General features: G+C 37.4%; 1 protein-coding gene across 2 annotated transcripts in view; it reads right to left on the minus strand.

Moving 5' to 3' along the window:
• The window catches only part of PLA2R1 (phospholipase A2 receptor 1), a 35758-nt gene that overhangs the window by 8639 nt on the left and 6083 nt on the right, over window positions 1-21036 (minus strand). The window contains exons 3-19 of one of the 2 annotated variants that reach the window (XM_052675462.1): window positions 20560-20727; window positions 19243-19416; window positions 18417-18530; window positions 17662-17805; window positions 16474-16662; window positions 15487-15644; window positions 13844-13951; window positions 8954-9066; window positions 6748-6917; window positions 5822-6024; window positions 5339-5484; window positions 4776-4860; window positions 3150-3282; window positions 2692-2727; window positions 2049-2206; window positions 713-777; window positions 266-369 (exon numbers count right to left, since the gene is read on the minus strand). In XM_052675462.1, the coding sequence (XP_052531422.1) occupies window positions 266-369; window positions 713-777; window positions 2049-2206; window positions 2692-2727; window positions 3150-3282; window positions 4776-4860; window positions 5339-5484; window positions 5822-6024; window positions 6748-6917; window positions 8954-9066; window positions 13844-13951; window positions 15487-15644; window positions 16474-16662; window positions 17662-17805; window positions 18417-18530; window positions 19243-19416; window positions 20560-20727 (2268 nt within the window). Of the gene's footprint in view, window positions 1-265; window positions 370-712; window positions 778-2048; window positions 2207-2691; window positions 2728-3149; window positions 3283-4775; window positions 4861-5338; window positions 5485-5821; window positions 6025-6747; window positions 6918-8953; window positions 9067-13843; window positions 13952-15486; window positions 15645-16473; window positions 16663-17661; window positions 17806-18416; window positions 18531-19242; window positions 19420-20559; window positions 20728-21036 lie in introns of both variants that reach the window. The other variant, XM_052675461.1, reaches the window with a different exon arrangement.

A 21036-nucleotide genomic window follows, 5' to 3' on the forward strand; every position in this document is an offset into this window, starting at 1 on the left:
AAGACTAAAGATTCAGTACCACTGGAATATTTATATTTTGATGTTAAAATACTAAACTATTAATATACTTCTAAGTTCTATTGTCTTACTCTTTGAGCAAATTCATGATATCTTAATGTTCTTTTCTTAACCATAGAAGTAGTTAAGCAATCTGTAACTGTGTAACAGGACTGTATACTTCTTCAAAGCAATTGAAAACATATAATCTCCTTTGGCCAATAACAACCAATTCACAACTCCTGCCACAAAAAGAAATAAAATAAACCTGTTTGTGATGAAATGAAGCCACATCTTTTCCCCGGTTTATGCAAATATCGATCTCTGCCTTCATTCCAATTCTGGTATGTTATTAGTGATTCATCCTTCCAGCTGCACAGAAATGTTAAGAGTGTAGTTACATTTTTCCCTGTTGTGATCTAACAACACAGACCCTATTAAAAGGTGTTTTTAATCGGATACAGGCTAGAAAGTGCCCATTCTTCAACTTACTGTTACAACAAACATGTTGATAGTCTCGTCTTTGGCTTAAATCTTTTGTACCCCTTTCAGAGAAACAAATGAAGGGTAACATATTCTGAGTAATATTTATATGAGAGCCAAAATTGTCTTTTGAATATCCAACTCAGTCATCAAACAGTTTTGGTCCATCAAACTGAATGGTACTTGTAAACAAGATGTGCCAAGTACAAACCAGAGCAGCTGAAGCTCTTACCGAAATTCATTGCTGATGTTTTCTGCGTGCAATCCAATCCACCAGTGAACATCACTATCCGACAGCTACAAAAAAATGTTTTGCCATATGTTTTGATAAGAGGGCAACAACAGTTAAACATTAACCAACTCCTAAAAATTAGGCCCTGCTCAGAGTCAGATGAGTAGCATCTCCTTTGGTTTCCGGTGTAAAACACATGCTAAATCCTGCCTGTCTTAGTTTGTGACTACTCCCTCCTGACTTCAGCAAGCATGTGTGCAAAACACAATATAGCCTCCATTTTCCACTGGATTACTAATGCACATTCTGTAAAATTAGAATATCTGGCCTGGCAATGACTGCAGTCTTAAGCCAGAACTAAGAAAAATAGACATTATTAAAATTATGAAGTACAAATATTTTCTTTTAGTATTGAAATGCTACTGATTTTAATGTTTCCAGAACATTTTCTATGCAATTTATATTGATTCTTACAGCTCGTATAACAGATATACAATTCAGATGGAATGTTATGATCATGAAAGTCCTAGACTTCCAGTCCTAAAAGGCAATGTGTTATGGATAATTCACAGAAATATTGTCATTTAAACAGTCACTTATTGCTGCTGCAGTGACATGACACCGACTTAAACCATGAACGAACTTTGCTTTCAAGAGTAGTCTCTCAACAGCCACAGTTTGGGAGTCTTTTGGAAAGTCAACAAAGGGAAAAAAAATTTCAAATGTGCAGGACATCATAAATGCTACCCTACCATTTAAAGGTATTCTTTTTTCCTTCAGAAAGGGTGGAATTGTAGCATACGTTGAAGCAGCCATGCAGTCCTTACAGTCAGGATTTTATCAGCTAGCAGTATACAAAGCAATACCAAATTTAGAATACATACATTTCTGATGAGGAATAGCCTAAGAAATGTTGTCTGGTGTGGTATATGCCAACTGAATTTGGCTTTCTACTCATAGCACTCAGACTACGGATTAAAATTCTTAAAGAAATAGTGAAAAATATGATTTTAAGTTCTGCATGAAGAAATCTCTACGAAATTTTCCTGACGGCATATACAAATTCCATCCAGACTGCTGATGATTATCCTTAGCCCTATTTCCACAGGAATCATTTAGAAACATTTAGGGACACACCTGGCTAAACCGGGGAAGGCAGCATCTCATACTCTGAGAGGAAACTTAAAGGAAGTTAACTTAGTATAAAATGCAAATGGAGTAATCTTGGCTTTCTCATCATAAAACGCTACAATATCCACTACTTCAGTTACAAAGCTGCTTTTGAAATATCTCCTGTTAGTAAATAGGACATTAAAGAAGTATTCTAATTTGTTACCTTCTTAATTTTATTTTCAATAAACGCTTGCTCTTCTGCAGAAGTTATTGTTGCCATTTCACTACGAAGCCAGACACAAATGAACTCATAGGTGTCCCAGTCTGTAGGATTCACGTGAAAAAGATACTCTGCTCCTTGATAGTATGACCATGGCAGTTCTAGAAGACAAGAGTCAAATCCACACAGGTGTAAAACCTCACTGCAGTTCACATTCCTTACAACAAACTCGGCCCACTTCCAGCTACTTGGCACAGGTCAATATCCCTCAACTAGTAGCAGAACTATATTTGGGATATCAAATTATGACAACAAACGGAGAACTGAGTAAATTTCAGCTCTACATTATATCCCATGTTACTGTATTAACAGGGTTGCCTGGACTTTATAAATACAAAGGAAGTTTCAATGCAACTGAGGACATCGAACTCCTGTGCCTACTACTGACAAAATTCTTTTACCTAACATAAGCAGTATTTCAGTGTTTCTATAGAAGAGTGGCAGATTTTGTTCACCAAGATTTGACAGCATTACATAATGTAAATTTTGCACCTTAAAATAGTTTAGCTATTTTATTTTTACCAATACATCGAATTACACCTCCCACTGATAATATCTCAAGATGCAGAAAAATAAATTTCCATACCAGCTATGTACCAATCTGGATTCTTTGGTTTAACACCTGCAAAAATAAAGATATTAGATCAAGAATTGAGAAGAGATATTGCTCTGAAATTGCTTTACTGACACAGTGAGAATTTAATCAAAATCTTGAAGAACGTAGCTATTTTCATCCAGAGGCAAAAGAAAGTTTAACACAGAATAAAATAAAAATGGCCATACTTAATAAATAACATTTTTAGCAACTTTTATAAATCAGAACATAGGTTAACTTCTAGCTTGTTGCTGATCATTGCTGTCCATGCTATGGCAACTTGTCTGCACAGATCAGTCATGGTACCTGGCAAAAAAAAAAAAAACAACCAACAGAAGCACATAGCTTTGCCATGATTTCACACATAAGACCACTGGCAACCTTTTAGACATTTTTTCTTGTCTCTTCTGAATTAAAGATAGAGCAGTGTAAGTTAATTAAGGTTTCACCTTTTGGTATTTTGCATATCCATTCACGCTTTTCATTGCAGGGTGCTGGAAAAACTGTTCTATTTACTTTGAATACACCACAGTTTCTTGAGTCATCTTCAACATACTTGCTCTCGAGAAATGAAGCTACAACCTGAAAATAGCATACTTGTAATCTTTCACCAATAATTCAAGATTAAGCATTTCAAAACCCTATTACGGAGAAAAAAGAAGTGTATGAAGATGCATATATGATAAGAACATGAAATGTAATTTCCAGACCAGGAAACCAGTGAAACACCTAAATTATGGTGGTAAAACCCTAATAATGATAATCATGTTTTCGTAATGCCTTATTCAATTTCCCATCTATTAGACTCCATCTTCATAAAAAATAAAATTCATTGCAATGAAATCTAACAGTTTTTTTGGACATGATTAGCAGTGGTTGTCCAAACCTTTGTTTTGTTTCAGCACTTTGCATGACTGAACTTTGCACTCGCATTCTGCAATTACTTAAATAATGATGGCAGAGCTGACATTGTTTGTAAAGACTGAAAACCAATTACAGTTTAAAAACTGATCCTTTTGCATAATCCAAAATCCACATGCTTGTGCAGAAAAGTTTTTAAATGCAGTGTGACACATCTTGGACTAATCAGAACATGCTTTGCAGGAAAGCACAAATTCAAAAAACTTCATAATCCTACCAAATTTCTTCTGTTGTTTTGCAACTCTTCTGCACAGGTGGCTCTAAAAATAATGTAACAATACTGTAACAATCATTTCATTTAACTGAAGAATCACAGAATGGCCAGGGGTGGAAGGGATCTCAAGGATCACGAATCTCCAACCCCTCTGCCACATGCAGGGCAACCAACCTCCCCATTTAATACTAGACCAGGCTGCCCAGGGCCCCACCCAACCTGGCCTTGAACACCTCCAGGGATGGGGCATCCACAACCTCTCTGGGCAGCCTGTTCCAGCACCTCACCACTCTCTCTGTAAAGAAATTCCCCGACATCCAACCTAAATCTCCCCTCCCTCAACTTAAAACCATTTCCCCTCATCCTGCAGTTATCAGCCTTTTCAAGGAGTTGATTCCCCTCCCCTCTGTATGCTCCCTTTAGGTCTTGAAATGCTGCAATGAGGTCACCCCACAGCCTTCTTTTCTACAGGCTGAACAAGCCCAGCTCCCTCAGCCTGTCTTCATAAGGGAGGTGCTCAAGTCCCTGACCATCTTTATGGCCCTCCTCTGGACCCTCTCCAACAGCTCCCTGTCTTTCTTGTACTGGGGGGTCCACACTTGGATGCAGTATTCCAGATGGAGCCTCACAAGAGCAGAGTAGAGGGGGACAATCACCTCCCTGTTCCTGCTGGCCACCCCTCTTTTGCTGGAGCCCAGGATAGCATTTGTCTTCCAAGCTGCAAGGGCACACTGCTGGCTCATATTAACTTTTTCATCTGTCAAGACCCTCATACCCTTCTCCATAGGGCTGCTCTCAAGTATGTGAATATGAAAAAAAAAACAAACAAAAACAAACAAAAAAAAAAAACCACCACCACAAACCAGAGCTTTGCTAGCCACCATGTATCTGTTCACATGACTTATTTTTGGGAACTTATACACAGTATGCAGGTACTTACAGGTGTTTTGTCGGACCACTGCCACGTCCCTACAGAAAATGGGTTTCTTTTATTAAATCCAATCCAGAACTGTCTTTCTTCTGTCCTGTGATAGAAGCAGAGAACTATTTTAAACAAACTTTCCTTCGCTATTCCATAAATTACTTTTAAGTAGTGCAAAAACCCGTATTCATTTTTTAACTCTATATCATACTGCAATGCATTTATTAACATTTTAGTTTCCTTGCAGTAAACTCCTTTTGTTACTAAAATGTTAAGTCATATTTTTAAGAGGAATTTTTAAAAAATAGGATTCAAATTGCAGAATCTCCAGTTCAACAAAGGAATGTTAACTCATAAGAACATCACTGACATTAAGAGTCATTTGACGCCTACTGCAAAGATCATCTTCAAAAAGAGTCACTTTACAGTGTACTATTACACTTCTTTTCACCCACTTCTAAGTTTGTGTTAGTAGTAGTCCTCTTCAGACACTATTAAAGTACATTCCTTAGATCGTGGGTTATTTTAACAAGGGTTACCTTAAGCGCATTAATCCGTAAATGTTAGTAAAGCCTATTTACCTATCAAAAATTGTATATAATAAATTGTTTAAAAAAGTCTCTTCATAGACATGGGAAAAACTAGCAAGATGTGCTCCAAAATCTTGACATAATTCTTCTGCTTCACTCCACGTTCTTTTCATCAGAACCTTCTCTCTGTGAAAGATCTGCAATAGAATAAACACTGCTGTAAGTGTGGTTGATTTCAGAGAGCAATTGTTTCAAAAGACCATAAAAACTAAATATCAGAGCTCTTCCTACAATAAAGTTTATGTTTCAAGCACAGTTCTGATTCAAGACTTAAGAATTTATTCACTTTAAAATGCCATTAAAGGATGGTAACATTTTTTATTTGCTAAGTAGAAAACAGTGCTTTAGAAACAGTATGTATATATATATACATATATATATATATATGTGTGAAGGATATATATATCCTTCAGAGACAGTATATTCCTAAAACAACATAGAACCTGAAAAATTTAAAACACATTCACCAATTACCTTGTAGCAGTTGAGTAAATTGCCTTCTGACTCCCATCCAAAGTAGCAGGAACTCAAATGTCTTTGAAAAGTAAGTTCAGGTTCTTCATAAGAATTGACTTTTTGCTTGCACAGTGACATTGCTTTGAAGTTCTTACAGCTTTTTACCTCCCAGTAACCAACAGGGTCCTGCCCCCGCATTGCCACACATCCTCCAGAATGACCTAAAGCATGGAAGAAAGCAGCAAACAAAGCACTTGAATTTTGTGAATTTTTGGTGAAGTTGGTGACTGTTTCAATGGCATCGAGTGCAAGGTAAAATCTTGATGAGGTTACAAAGGTAACAAATTCTGTGGTCAGCAATCAGGTTGTAAACACGTTTTGGCTGACATGAGCATGTAAAATGAAACAACAAAAGATTCCTTTCAGAAAATGCAGAAAGGAAAATGCAATTTAAAACAGCAATTCAGTGAACTGCAGCAGTAAAGCAACAAATGTAGAAAGAAACTTAAAAGCAGTTAGCAAAACAGCATCTTTTTATATTTATGTCTACATCTTCAGATATCTTTAAGTTGTTCATGTTTCAAAGGATGAAGAAAAGTTCTAATCATCTAAAGATTCAAATGTTTGGCCACAACATCACTGGCCACATTTGAATCAATTTTCAAACATTCTACATATTAACTTGCTATTTCCAAGAATTGAAAAAATGAAAATTTTCTTCGGATTACCATAAAACAAAATCTAATGGCACACCAAGTACCAGCAAAGTGAAGAGGAAGAATTAAAACTCTACACACAGTGTTCTTATTGCCAGAAATGTATCTCAGACAATCTCTGCCCTCTTCTTCACAAAAGCAGAACTGCAAACCACTTGTAGTGGGAGCATGTTTCATTGCAGGCTTTTTTTTTTTTTTTTTTTTTTTTAAATTCAGCACATGACTCACGTGGCTGATGCTTGTTCCAGTTTGTGTAGCTTACAGAACGATTCTTCCCATCTGTTGTTAGCCAAAAGTATTCTCCTGTGTTGTTAAGGTCTTGCAGTCCTATCCAAAAATAAGTTCTCTCAGATTTTACCACGCTATGGATCATGCTGGTAATAAAAGCTTGCTCAAACCTAATAAAACAATAAAGACAAAATGCTTATTAGTACAGAATAGGTCAACTGTCATTTTGGTTAGTAGATCTCATGAAACGACTTAAAATATCCAAGAAAATTATCTAGAAGTTACTTAATCATCTTTACAGAACTCTGTGGAAAATTTCACAGATCAGTTTATGATATAGCATAGTTTTTCCTTCCTTTTCTTCTTCCTCTTCTCCTCTGCATTTGGGCACGTTCAAAGAACAGTAGATAGAGATCTCCTAAGCTCAATGCTAATGCTGCAAGATGCTAAAATACAATATATTCATGATGAACAGATATAAATTAGAAAATCTTTGTATGAAGAAGAAAAGTTGGCAGGGTCATAATAAGGTACAGAATACAGAAAAGCAAAAGCTTTGCGCAGAAGTATCTTATTAGAACTAGACACAAAAAAATCAACATTAAGGAAACAGAGCTGAAAAACTCCAAGCACCAGCAAAAGGAATCACTTTTACACACTCGAATTTCTTCATTAATGCTGTATGAGACATTTAGAGTTTTCTTAAGTAGCATGTGTCTCACACAGTAATCTCTTCTTCACTTTAATATAAAGTATTCAGATGTAATTGGTACAATACAATAAGAAACTAACAACAAGCTTCCTTTGCTGCTCCAACATTAGAAGTGGAAACTAACATAATAAACAGCATTGGCTACATCCATCAAAAACACAGTAAAATCAAATAAACAGAAAAATACAGAACACATGCTTCCAGCGATGTGCAGTATGCCCTTAGCTCACTGTGAATTTTGAGTTGTAAATGCTCAGCTGCCCAGAATTTGTTCTTCATCCTTCTTGTAACATCTGTTGCTGCAGCACAGTATACCACTGCATTTATTGGGCACAATCATGAAACCACCTAGCAGGCCAAATTCCCACCACTTTAAATCTTCATGCTGGGGAGCTTGTCTTTCCCTAAAATTTTTAACTATCACCATCTGATTGGTGGCAGTTACAGTACTTCTCTCTTAAATGGATGGGTGTAATGTGATGGAAAGCACAGTGACAGCAGAGCAGCAAGGTCCCAGGCTGCAGCAAGAAAGGATTTGCTCAAACGCAATAGCCATAGACACAGAAATAAAAGAAAGAAACTGCTTACCTTCAGCCTCAGGTGCATACAGACCTCCAGTGAGATCCCCTCACCTCCACTGCCAACCCTTAAATGAGGTCTGGGGAGGGGTGGATCCTGGCCCCACCCCTTCTGATCATTCAGTGCACTGCATGCAGCTGCGCTCCTCTGGGTTGGCCCTGCTTTCCCACCAGGTGCTCAATCATTGCTTCAAGCCATGGCTTAGCATTACCATTCTTTTTTTCCCTGTTGTTTAGTGCATTGTTTGTTTTGTTTTTTAAATAATGAATACACATATGTTTAAGTATGTATATAGTCTACCTGTGATGGGAATCCAATATATAGGGTAAATCATAAACAGGTTAGAGAAAATTCAAGCGTCTGGACATTTACAGAGAAGAAAAGCTTTGCTGAAGCTGGAATACGGGTAGACAGGAAAAAGAGGAAGTGTAGACAGACATCAGATGCTTTTCAAACACTTATTCTCTCCTCCTATTTGCTGAAGATTCACGTAAATGCAAAACTGAATAGAAAGATTCATAAAACATTACCTGATCTCAATTAAAATTTAACGCATTTTGATTATAAAAGTTAAAAATACTATAATTTTTCAGTATAGTTTTTCAAGTACACTAATTGAATTTCTTGAGGATGTTACATACCTCTGTATAAAGTGTTTTGTTTAGATTCCTGCATGCTCATGTGTGGGCATTGCTATAAATCTAAATTAGACTTAAAATTGCTTTTTATTGAAATCATTGTCAATTAAAAATAAAGTAAAACACACCTTTTTTTCTAGCTAATGTTAGTAATTATACTCAATTCTCAAACAAATATTATTTCATAACTGTAATTATCTTTTGCCATGCAACACTCTCTGAAGTTAGAACAGCTCTTGTTAGAAGCATCTTCACGCTGTCTGATAGGATTAACTACCTGTTTGTTACTGATACAAGTGCAGATGGGCAGAAATAACCACTGGAAGCATGTTCAAAACTTCGAGGGGTACTGTCGATTTTGTAACAATATCCACCATGTCTTTCCCATCCCTTAAAAGAAATGAACATTTTTTTATAGATTATTATATAGTATATAGATGTTAAGAATTTGATCCCCATTTGTCATTTCTGTCTGTTCATCACTCATAACCCTACAGCCCTCTTCCATGGCTCCTGAGCAGCTCCCCTCAAGGTCCCTAAGAGGTAGGTGAACTTAACAAAATGAAGTTTAAATCCTTAAAATATATTTAAAAAAAAAAAAAACCACCCCGAAACAAAACAAAACAAAAAAAAACAAAACAGTTTAATATACACATAGCAGTATCTTTAATAGGTATAGCAAAGATGTTGGCAACTTTAAGGCACTTCCTCCACACTTTTTTTTTTTTCTTGCATATTATACTTTGAACATTGCTTTGCTGTCTTAGGGGTATACCAAGCCTCTAGGCCATCTCTTTGGCACAAAGCATGTAGTAACACTCAACAGTTTACAGCTGTGTTAACTCACTGCTGATATTGAACACCTGAAGTACAAATCAAACACTGCCCCATCGCAATCAGTTAAGTTACAAAAAAAATAAAGTTACAGCTGCTCTTTCTCCTCACATGAAAATGGAAATATTTACTCCAGAAATATGCTGCCCTTTCATGCAGCAGTTCCTCCCAGTTATTCATTTCTTCTCAGCAATTTTCTTCCTTTTCAAAATTTTAAAAGGAAAGCAGCAACCATTGTGTTCTGATAGTACAGAATTAAAATAAGGCATGCTCATGGCTCATCCAATGAGCTGGAACACACTGTCAGAGTGCAGTTTGTCTCACTTCTCATTATTAATCTCTTGTCATCCACCTATGGTTGTCCAGAAGACCACACCAGGCCCAGTGGGAGCTCTGCCTGCACCAGTGCCCATGACATAGCTGCGTGGTGCTCCTGCTTGCACATTTTAAATAACCAGCAGACTATGGGAACAAGAAACCACCTCTGTACAGCTCATCTTGAAGCCACACAGAAAAGACAACCAGCTAGCCTTGCTTTGCTTCTCCCATGAGGGAGCTTGCAAAGAGGAGCAACAGGGAACCAGCACCAGAAGACAACAACTTTTGCTTAACAACATGCTTAATTGCTGTCAAGAGCATGCTGGGGAGCCTGAACACAGCTCTGCTGCCCTTTACTGTCATCCTCCTTCAGTGTAATACCAGCTCCTGTGGCTTCATCTGAGAACACCACATATGCATGCTCAGATGCTCATTTTGCCAACAGAAATAAGCAAACCTGTGTTGGAAATCTTCCCTGACTGTACAGCAACAAGCTGGAGTTTCCCTGCCAGAGAGAGGCACCTGCAGGTGAGAAGGGCTCTTCCACATGGTGGATTCTATAGTGGGTGACAAGACAGAGCATAGCAGCTTGTGTTTTGATGGGGATGTAAAGGTAGTGAGTACTAGGGAAGGAGAGGTTCAAGCGTTGACAAAAAAAGCCCCTCCTGCGCACAGCCTACTCATGGCCTGAGTACACTTCCTCCTGGTTCAACTCTCAACATTCTTAGCCTTTGAACAAGCTTCCCCTTCTCATTAACCTGTGCTCTGATCTTTTTGACAGGGTAGAGAGGTCAGAAATTGAATTAGCTGTGGGAGAGATTGTGGTACAAACAGTCAGAACGACAAACCACCTCATTTAGTCTGCCACCACCCAAGTGCTCTGCAGGAGAGCAGGTGAGAAATGGCCAAGCTTTTGTTCCCTCTAACTGAAGTTCTCCAGTGAACAAGTGTATTGCATCAAATGAAGCAAACACAGTCATCCTAATCTCCTGGAAATTTAAATTGGAAACAAACGGCATAACCTTCCTCAAAAAGCTTTTTTGGTGCCTCAAGTCTGGAGAAAAGAAATTTGACACTAATCTTTATTAAAAATAATAACCATAATTGTGGAGTGACTGGAAGATGGTAAGCTTGCAATCAGGGCAAGCACAAGTTGAGAAATTCCAAACTTTAAAGGCTGAGTAATCTGTTACTAAAACTGCATTCAGTGCAAATAAACAGGAAGTGATGCTTATGGAGACCTCTTCTGCCCTCACTGAACTGTTTCACATGCAGCTTGAGGGACAAACTAGCTTGCTCCTACACTGCAGGAATGAGATCTGCAGGTAATGTTCCATGAAAGCACCAGATTAGAGAATAAGTAAAATTAAACATGAAGAATTAAAAGGACAGAGAGAACAGAGAAAGTAATCGTGTTCTTTTTCTGGGTTGTTTTTTTTTTTTTGGTTTTTTTTTTTTGGTTTTTTTTTTTTTTGGAGTTGCAGCCCCCAATTGCTAAAAAAGCATACTAGAAAGGAAGGGCAAGGATGATGAAATGTAAGGAGTTGTTTCCACACAATAACTGAGCAGGCTTTGACCCTTCAGCCTGCCGAAAAGAGATGCCTTAGGGCAAAGTAAAAAATCCAGAGTGCTGTGAGGGTGGATTATTACCCCAGTATGAGATTCTGGGGACAATAAAAGAAGTTAAGTAAGAAGGAGATGGATTGAACGTGGAAGGGTAGCAAATTTATAGACCTCTTCACAAGTGTGGTGAATGCAAAGAATTCCCATGAGTTCAAGGGAAAGTTGGACAAGCATTTGCAGAGGGAAAATCCAGTGTATCCTGTAAGATACACAAGTCATGAAAGGCTCAGGAAATCCCCAAAAGCTGTAGGTCAAGGGAAATTGAAAGAAACATTATTCACATTTACCCTGTTCTGCTCTTCCCCTGACATCATTTGTGGCCACTAGTGGAAGGCAGAACATGAGGCTGATGGACTCTTAGTCTAAGCAGCAGTCCTGCTCTGTACAAGGCTTTATAGCATTATTAGGAATTCTCTTAAAAATTCAGTTCCATTTGTCTACCACAGCCATAAAGACCGATGTACAATTTAGTTCTAAATTTATTTTTTGATGCACCAATTAAAGTACAGAAGATTAAATAAAGTCACCAGCACCAATACAATCAGCTCCATACATAAAAGCTCCCAACTTGATTGTCAAGCAGATGACAATTCCACAGTCTGTATCAAAAGCTGGTTTAAACAGAATGCCTAGAAGTGCCTAGAAAATCTGACCTTTGCAATGAAATATTTATTGGCGCTAATATCCTGCCAGCTAAGAAAAAATAGTTGATTTGCTAAGGAAAGAAAGTGGTTAGCACCCTTTTGTCTTTGAAAGACAGAAGTGTAGGTTTCTGCTGTAACTTGATATGGATATTCTGCAAAAACTCCACTCAGTGGAATCACAGAAAATTTTAAGAGTTAGTTCATGTGATGCACAAGTTATAAAACCAACATGAGATAAAAGACTATAAAGCTTTGTAAAAATAAACAACTGTGCCTGAGGCCTGAGTCTACCAGCCTTTAAATATGAATGACAGTACGGGGCTAACAAAGCAAAGGATCAACTGTGAGAAACAAGAAAGAAGAAAAAAAAAAAAAAAGAAAAAAAGAATGAATAACTTCATGAAATTAAGAGCTGGAGCTGATCTGGAAAATTAGGCCAATAACTTACAACAACATACAAACGGAACATTAAAAGACAGTTGTCAAGACAAAACATTTGAAATAAAACACAACTGTCAGTAAGGTTAGAACTGACCTCTTTTGATTAAACGAACATGACTCTTCACATTAGAAAGAAATTTATAGAAATCAATGGCATGTCAAGAGGGTTCAACATATATTTTTAGCGGGTGTGGAACATCAACAAGCAGAAATTTATCCTGAATAGGAAGCTTGCCAGAGCTCACCAAGCTACTTAAGACCAATGGCTTTTAACTCTCACTCCTGCAAGGTACTAAAAGTTCAAGTGCTGTCAGCTCTTAACTACACTTGAAAATCCTGATGCTCTGCACATTTTTCTTGTAGACAGGACTACAAGTTGTTCTTCACACTTGTAACACACAGAATTCTCAAGCAATGAAATATATTGGTCCAAATGAACCAAATCATCCTAAATTTTTGGAAATTTTAACCTGGATAAGAACAGTAATGTTGGACCTGATCACTGTATTTCTGGGGAAAAACTGCATCCAGCTTCAAAATGGCCAGTTTCCAACTTCTTACAATTCAACTGAACTGAGAAAAAGGACCTAAATAGTAAAAAAAGGATAAGCAAGCCAAATAGGATGTATTTCTGGTGATAGAAAAATTGAAGCTTCTCCAGATTTTCTAATAAAAATCAAAGAACACAAAATTGTTGTTTATACACAGTGGAAAGGAATCAGGATAAATAAAACCGTAGTTTAGTATCTTACTTATTACCAGCGAAATGCAAAGCCTGGAAGCCTGAAAACTTATTGTAATGCCCTAATTTAGTTAATTGTGCTCCTCCTCATTTCTGATTGAAAGTAAAAGGAATGCTAATGTAGAGTGGAAGAGTTCATTCTCCGCGTCAATGAAACTGATTGTCTTTCACCCTGACATTCCTTTTAAATGTATGAAAACCATGTGTGGGTTGAGGCATCATATAACAGCCATTATTTGCACAGATGGCGTACAAAAGGGTTTTTACTTTTGATCTAGAAAGAAGTAGGAACATGGGTCACAACTGCTGACAACAAAACGAGCCATGAGAGGCATCTTGGGAAAGCTTTTAATCTTACCTTAAATTTTTGTTTACATATTTTCAAGGCAATTAAATTTTCCTAGGAAAACAGGCACATCTTCAGTACAAAAAAAAATAAATTATCTACCCACCTACTTACATTCACACATTTTCCATCTACTTTTAAAGAATACCCATATAGTATTATTTTATCAGTAATGTTCCGAAACAAACAACAACAAAAAAAAACCACAAAATCTCTTACCTCTGGACAACTTGATTCTGCATCAAAAGAAACACTGTTAATTTTTCCTGCTTTTTCACAAATGTAGAAAGATTTGTCTTCACATTGTTTAACTTTCCAATGTCCATCCTAAAGGACAGGGAGAGGGAGGGAGAGAAAAGAAAAGAAATATTATATTCTATACATAATCATATTCTCCTGCGTATATATATATATATATATATATGTTTGTGTGTCTATCAGTATTTATGTATAAAAATACACACACACACAAATGGTATTGCACAATTTCTCTTACTTTTTAATTTTTCAATAAAAGCAAGTAACAGACTAGTTTTTCTTGCTTTATTCCTTTATTCACCCTTATATGGATCACTTGTTTTTAACAATACTAATTTGAAAAGTCCTGCTGACAGTCATACGAAAGAGGTTGTCTTCTTAAATCACTCCCTTAGATGTAATGCATTTTAATTAACTAAAAGCATGGGCAAGCTTCCTTTCAGAATCACATAACAAACCTTCTTCCTATCTACTGCAGTATTTTATAAAACTAATCTTTATGTCTGAACAGACCTTACTCAAAAAAACTTCAGAGTTTGTACAATATTCTTAGACTTCTATCAGTATTGGACATGTACTGAAAACAATGCTTGAAGCATTATATCTTGAATCTCCTTTTCCACTACTTCCTATTAACTTTTATTTTTTGCTTACATTTGCAAAATTAGTCAAATATGGTTTAGCACACCTGAAACCAGGATTTTACTGAAGACCTATTTTGTGCTTCCAATGGGAGCTGACCTTTCCAGGTAACTGTAGTTGTCTTATCTTTACCATGAACACTACTGTACCATGAATACCACTGTAACTTGAACTCACTACAAAAGAGACAACAAAAACTTTCTGATACAGCTTCTACACTTGGGTGAAATTTACTTAATTGAAAAACTAGATTATATTGCCCCTTAATCTAAGACAGGTCTTAGAAAATTTAAGTACTGTAAGTTTAAAAGTAAAGTAAGTTTATGACTAAATTAAGAAAACAAAATTGTCAGTGCTGTGAGTTACGTACTGACAGGACATAATCTAAGCTTACCTGAAAATTACTCCCAATCTTACATCACCTGACTGATTTGGGGGTCAGTCTTACTACTGTTAACTTTCATAGTTTTATGCAGGCCAAGACTGCTGTCTGGTTTTGAAAGATGCCTCACAGAAGTTATAAATACTAACAGCAACATGAAATTGACACAGTTGACTATTTTTCAAAACATTAATTAGAAGACCTAAACACTTGGACTGATGAGTCATAAACTTACTTGTTTTTTGTTGCTACTTGGATTTTACATTTCTTTGTCTTTATCAAAATACCTACTAATACTGGTTAGCTTCCATTTGGCAAGCTTTATGTATGTAATGTTTTTACTGAATATAAGCTCAAAATTGATGATTAATTTTTCTGTGTATAAGCACTGCAAAGTGTACTAGCTCCTAAAAGCCATGTTGCATTTATCACAACTTGAATATATAAGGAATAAAAAGACAGTCATACAATAGATTTACAAAAATGTGATTTACAAAAATATGCATAGTGAGAAAGTAATTTATTATCAACTGAAATAAAAGTGACCATCATGTTCTCTCAACAAGAAAAGGAAACTTACAGGTCCTTGTGCTGAAACACACAGTTGTCCTATTCTTTGGAAGGTAGTAGGTTCTTGGCTGTGCCAGTATGAGAACTTCACTGGGGTGCCATCTGACCACTCAAAAACAACTGAGATGTTACTACTATATAATCCAATCCATGTTTCAGTTACATTTTCTGTAAAAGAATAAAATATATTTTAATGAGGAAGAAAATATGCCCATTGTTCCTGTAATATCAACGCAACTACTAAAATTACTCATCAGATTTCAGTAAGAATTACTCTAATTATGCATTCTTTAGACAACAGGGACCATCAACTACTTTTGTACATCTGGCACCTCCTCCCCCCCCCCCCCCCCCCCCCCCCCCCAAAAAAAAAAAAAAGAGGAATCTACCAACAATTAGCTACAGTAAAACTTTGCAGCACCAACAAGGCCAACCTGCAAAGAAAAAGATGCTCTGAATTGTTGTTACTTTTAATCACAATTCTTGCATAAGGAAAATTTTTGAGTACTTTGCAGTAGTTTGCACAGAACCAGTCAACAACAGGAAAAGACAAAAGCTGGACTGCTGAAAGTTCATGATTAGGGTGGTAACATCAATGAAAACTGAGCCGGTTTCATGAGGGAAACCACTAACTTCTGCTATAACCACTACCTGCCATTTGCCCAGCGTGGTCCAGTGCAAATGCCACACTGTCAAATGAAGCGCAAGCAGCAATCTTACAGAAGTCTGGGTGTGATGCACTCCTGAAACACCAAGGGCATCATACGTTTTCTCACCGTGTTCCAGTATGTCTATTCATTACTTTATTGTGTTTATTGGAGGAAGTGAAGCTTTACATTTTTAAGACTCCTAGAAGGAGCACATATCACACTTCCCTCTTCTGTTAACAACATCTGGGTTTGTCACATAACGTAGGCTAACAATGTTCTACGGCTGCATGGAAGAGCATCACAAAACAATTGCAGAAACACTGCACACTTTAACTCCTAAAACTCACCACGTTGAAGCAAGTTACGGAGCAACTCTGCATCTGCCATGGAGGATATACTAATGAGCCCACTGCTGTCACTCTGGCATGAGATCAAAGCATCATTCCAACTCTTCCCCTCTTTATGAAGTCTGTAGCAGTTGCGATTGTACGGGTACCAGCCAGCATCACAATGAGTGGCATAATACTTCCATGTATCTTTTAATTAACCATACAAAGTTAGAGTATATTAGAATATTAAATAGAATTACCAAGGTTGTACTGTGTTTATAATCCATGCAGAACTATTTTCTTAACTTCAAATGCTGAAAACAGAGTCATTCCAAGGAGGACAAAACACATGCTCTGTGGAACATCAGCTACAGAATTTTTCCCACCTCATTTTATGACTCAACCATTTAGGTTGCTAGACTAGTACAAACACTAATAGAACTGTTATTCAGTTTAAAACTTGTTGCATTTCCTTATTACCTTTGGGCTTGATCCAAAACCAGCTGAAACTCTTACAGATAGAATACCTGTAAAGAGTGTGGGTAAGTCCCATTTCATTGTCTAAAACAGGCAGGGAAATTTCTGATTTATCAGGAAAAAGTTGAACTTATCTGGTTTTATAAAAGCAGTGTTTAATATCCTAAGGAACATAATTCTTTGTTTAAGTTTCCCACAGAACAGGAACCTGGGGCATTCTATACACTAGTGTTATATTAATGATTTAAAAAATACACACACAATTCTTTTTCAGTGTAAGAAAAGCATGGCATGCCATAAAAATAACTGCAAATTTATGCAACTTTATCCTCTGCAGGCAATTGGTTAAGTCCATTCTAAGCTTAACTTTCAGCTTCCATTTTTTAACTTCCATTCTAAGGCTACTTTTAAATTCAAAATTGTGGCTGTATTGAAATACAAAGAGACTGAGCATTTTGTAAGCCTCTGATAGTATAAGGAATCGATTAAACGCTGTATGTATTGAAATTATGTGTCAGTTTCCAAACTCTCAAGGTGTTGTCCAGGACTGCATTTGAGCAGAAGAAACCATTACCACTTCAGTTAAGGTAAATGGCATTCAACTTAAACTAGCAAACCCACACATTTACTGCAACTAACATTCTGTTCTGATGACTTTATATTCAGGTAGCTTCCTCGTGCTCTCTTTCCATCTTCACAAAAAGGACACGGTAACACTGAAACACTTACCCAGTGTTTCGTGCTCTGTCTTATTTAAATATTTCTTGCACACAAAAGGAAATCCAGATTCACATAAGTAACTTTTCCAGGCATATTTCAATTTTGAACTCATCACTGCACAATGATTTTCACTAGAACGGTCCTCAGAAACATCTATAAACACATTTTTTGAGAAGCACACAATTACAAAAAGTCCATTGTTGAAAAACAGTGCTGTACTCTTATTCTCTTATTGAATGAATGTATAAGCAGCCCTGCACACTTGAACTTCCAGCAGTGTTAAACTAATGCTATGGACAGCTTAACATTAACCACCACTTATACATGTGGCAATCTTTCCACAAGTGTTGGGTGCTGGTGTCACATGTGAGTCTGAAACAAGTTGTGGTGTCAACATCACACGTGCTGGAGGACAGACCTCAAAATGCAGCAAGCCAAGTCGCAAAGCTCACCTTAATTGCACATTACCATAAACAAACTAAAACTCCTTGTGACAAGGTAGAACATAGTTATTAAATATGCAGCTGGAATCTCAAAACACCCTTAAAGCAGGTGACAGAAGGCCTAGTTCATTAACACTGAACAGATGCATCTCAGTGGATGCCCCATCCCTAGAAGAAGCTTTAGTTCATGAGCTGAACAAATATTTCAACAGAAAGTTACACAGATTCACTTGTTTCACTTTTCAAATGTAGCTGTAGGAACAGCACTCCCCAGCTGCAATTACAGAAAGCAACAATGACACAGCTAAAACAAATCCATACCTGCTCTCCAGTTGACAAATACCAGTGGTGCTCCATCCGACCACTGCCAGCCAGCACCTTCCTCTAGCTGATTCAGGCCTGTCCACAGCACAGTATCTGTGATGTTTAACTGTCCTAGAACAGACAAAGTAGACTCCATACATTCCCCATCTTTAAGTATCTACAGGTACAGATACACTTCTTGCTACAGTAGAAATAAAACAAAATTTCACATCGGTTTCCAGAACGCTCATGCTATTCTTTCTGTCCTATCACTTTGTTACTCAACATAGAGCTGAGGAGGAATAAACTCAAAGGTCTGCATCCCTTCAAAAGCTGCCCATCCTGTGTAAGCTGTTACTGACCTTAGAAGTTAAATCTGCGACAAACAGCTGCAGAAATGCCAGCCTGACTCGGCTTGTCTTCAAACACAAACCAAACAATTTCCACTCTCTCTGCAGCCTGTATATATATCAAAAAGCTAACAAAATGATTTTTAAAACTTCCTGTCAGCTTACATCCTGCTATTGAAAACCAGCAATAATAGGAAGGAACCTAAAGCCACCTTTCGCAGCACAGTTCAATTGCCTGTTCCTTCACTTGGTCCTCTTTGCTAGCACTGAACCAGCATCAGAAGACTGCCCAGAACCAGCCTGAGACTCATTCCACACAGAGATCTTATCCAAGAGGGAACTCCAATTGATTATAAGAACAACTTTGTCTTTTCTTTCCCCCCATAGAGATAGATTTACTTCCAGGCTACCAAACTAAACAGCCAGCCAGTCCCATCTGTGCACCCTAAGCGCGCACCCACACCTAGCACTAGCAGCACACAGGGCCTACTCACGACTCAAGTTGCTGACGTAGCTCTGCTCCTCAGGGCTAGTGATGCTGAGCAGGTCTCCTCCCTGCGCCTGGCAGGCTGCCCGTGCCTCATGCCATGACAGCACAGCTGATGGGTTGAACTGGTAGCACACGTGTGTGACCGGGTTCTCCTTCCAAAATGTGCCGCAGCCACGCTCTGCTAAGAAACAGGCTCATCATCCATAGCAACAAGACTATAAGAAGTATGGCGCTGTCAGCAATTTACTTAATTAATAACAGTAGCATCACAACAGAAGCATGACAGTCAACCCCCCCCAGTATCCCTTTGTAACATGCAGTACATGCAGAAGAAGAGGGGCATTAACTGAATAAAATACCACTCCATTGCCCAGGTGGTTGACAAATCCTTGGGAGCTGCTCTGCAGCTGGTGGCAATTTTCACATCTCCCATGATGCCAGCAGAGCCACATTTTAATTCACACCAGCTGATCCTTGCTTCCTTGAGCTGACATGCAATAAACAATGAGTGCCTCACCCAACTTGTGATGAAGCAGTTTCCTTCTATCTGGTACTCAAGAGATTAAAGCTACTATAATTACAAAACATAAGCAGGTCTGAAAATACCCTCTGATACAACAATTCCCTGGAAATTCCCATTATAAAATCACATTTCCAGATGTTTACAGCATGCTTTGGAACAGAGATCTGAGACAAAGGCTGACCTGGGAGGGCTTTTCCAAACCACTCTATTGACAGAAGATAATATTTTATGAAATTATTTATGAAATAATCTACAAGCTGCTATGCGTAATATTTAATATTCATGAACACTACACATCCAAAATTTTTCATACAGCAAATATCTTCAAAAATCTTCTTCCAAGTGTTTTAGGCCCCAAAATATAAGTATCCATAGAGTGCATGGATTAACAGGAAGGTAAAAGATGTGATGCAGTCAAAAGCAGAATGTCCTTTTGCAGGAGCAATCCTTCCTTTGCATAGTGATGTTGGAGAGAAATGCAGCACAGCAGCAGGGCACAGCCAGTGGACAGCACAAAGCAATGAGCACCTGACATCTTTTTGCTTTCCCTTGGAACTGTGCTTTTGGGACAAGGACTTGGGTCTCCAAAGGCCAAACAAGGCAAATCATGATAGTCTGCTACAGTCTCCCCTTTGTTTTTTAAAAGAGACATTCATTCCCCCCTAACAGAAAGGAAGGAACCTTGTAATCCACAAAAAAAGCATGTCCTACGTTTATTAAAACAGATCACAAATACTATAGGAGTAAAAAATAAAAAAAATAAAAAAAAGATAAAAGTGAAAACAAGCAATGCCTTACCAGCACCAGGACAAAACCCCCATTTTTCATCTTGTTCGTAGTGACTTGTTGTGGCACACCACTCAAATTCCTTTCCATCTCTGGTACATTCATAATACCACTTGTTGTTATACTTAAATGGAAAAACACATGGGAAACCGAAGGAATTTCCCAGCAAGGTATATGTTTCTGTAATAAATGAAATGTAGAGATTAAAATAACACATCCACAGAAATGTCTTCTCTCCCGTATTTCATTATTTCTGTTTATAACAGCAATAATTAAATGTAAATATCTTAGGTTATTTTCTAATTTGAATTTATAAACGATACCACAACATTATTACAAGTATGAGCAGCATAACTTCGGTAAGCAGAATTTGGAAATGTTAAGTTTATTAAATTTATCACCATGAAACAGAGCACATTCTCATAACTTACTGCAATTAAAGAACAACAAAAACAGAGCACTTATCATATAAAATCTGCATTTAAATGT

This window comes from Tympanuchus pallidicinctus, unplaced genomic scaffold (genome assembly GCF_026119805.1).
Source record: "Tympanuchus pallidicinctus isolate F22 unplaced genomic scaffold, pur_lepc_1.0 scaffold15, whole genome shotgun sequence".
In the NCBI taxonomy this organism is placed as follows: Eukaryota; Metazoa; Chordata; class Aves; order Galliformes; family Phasianidae; genus Tympanuchus; species Tympanuchus pallidicinctus.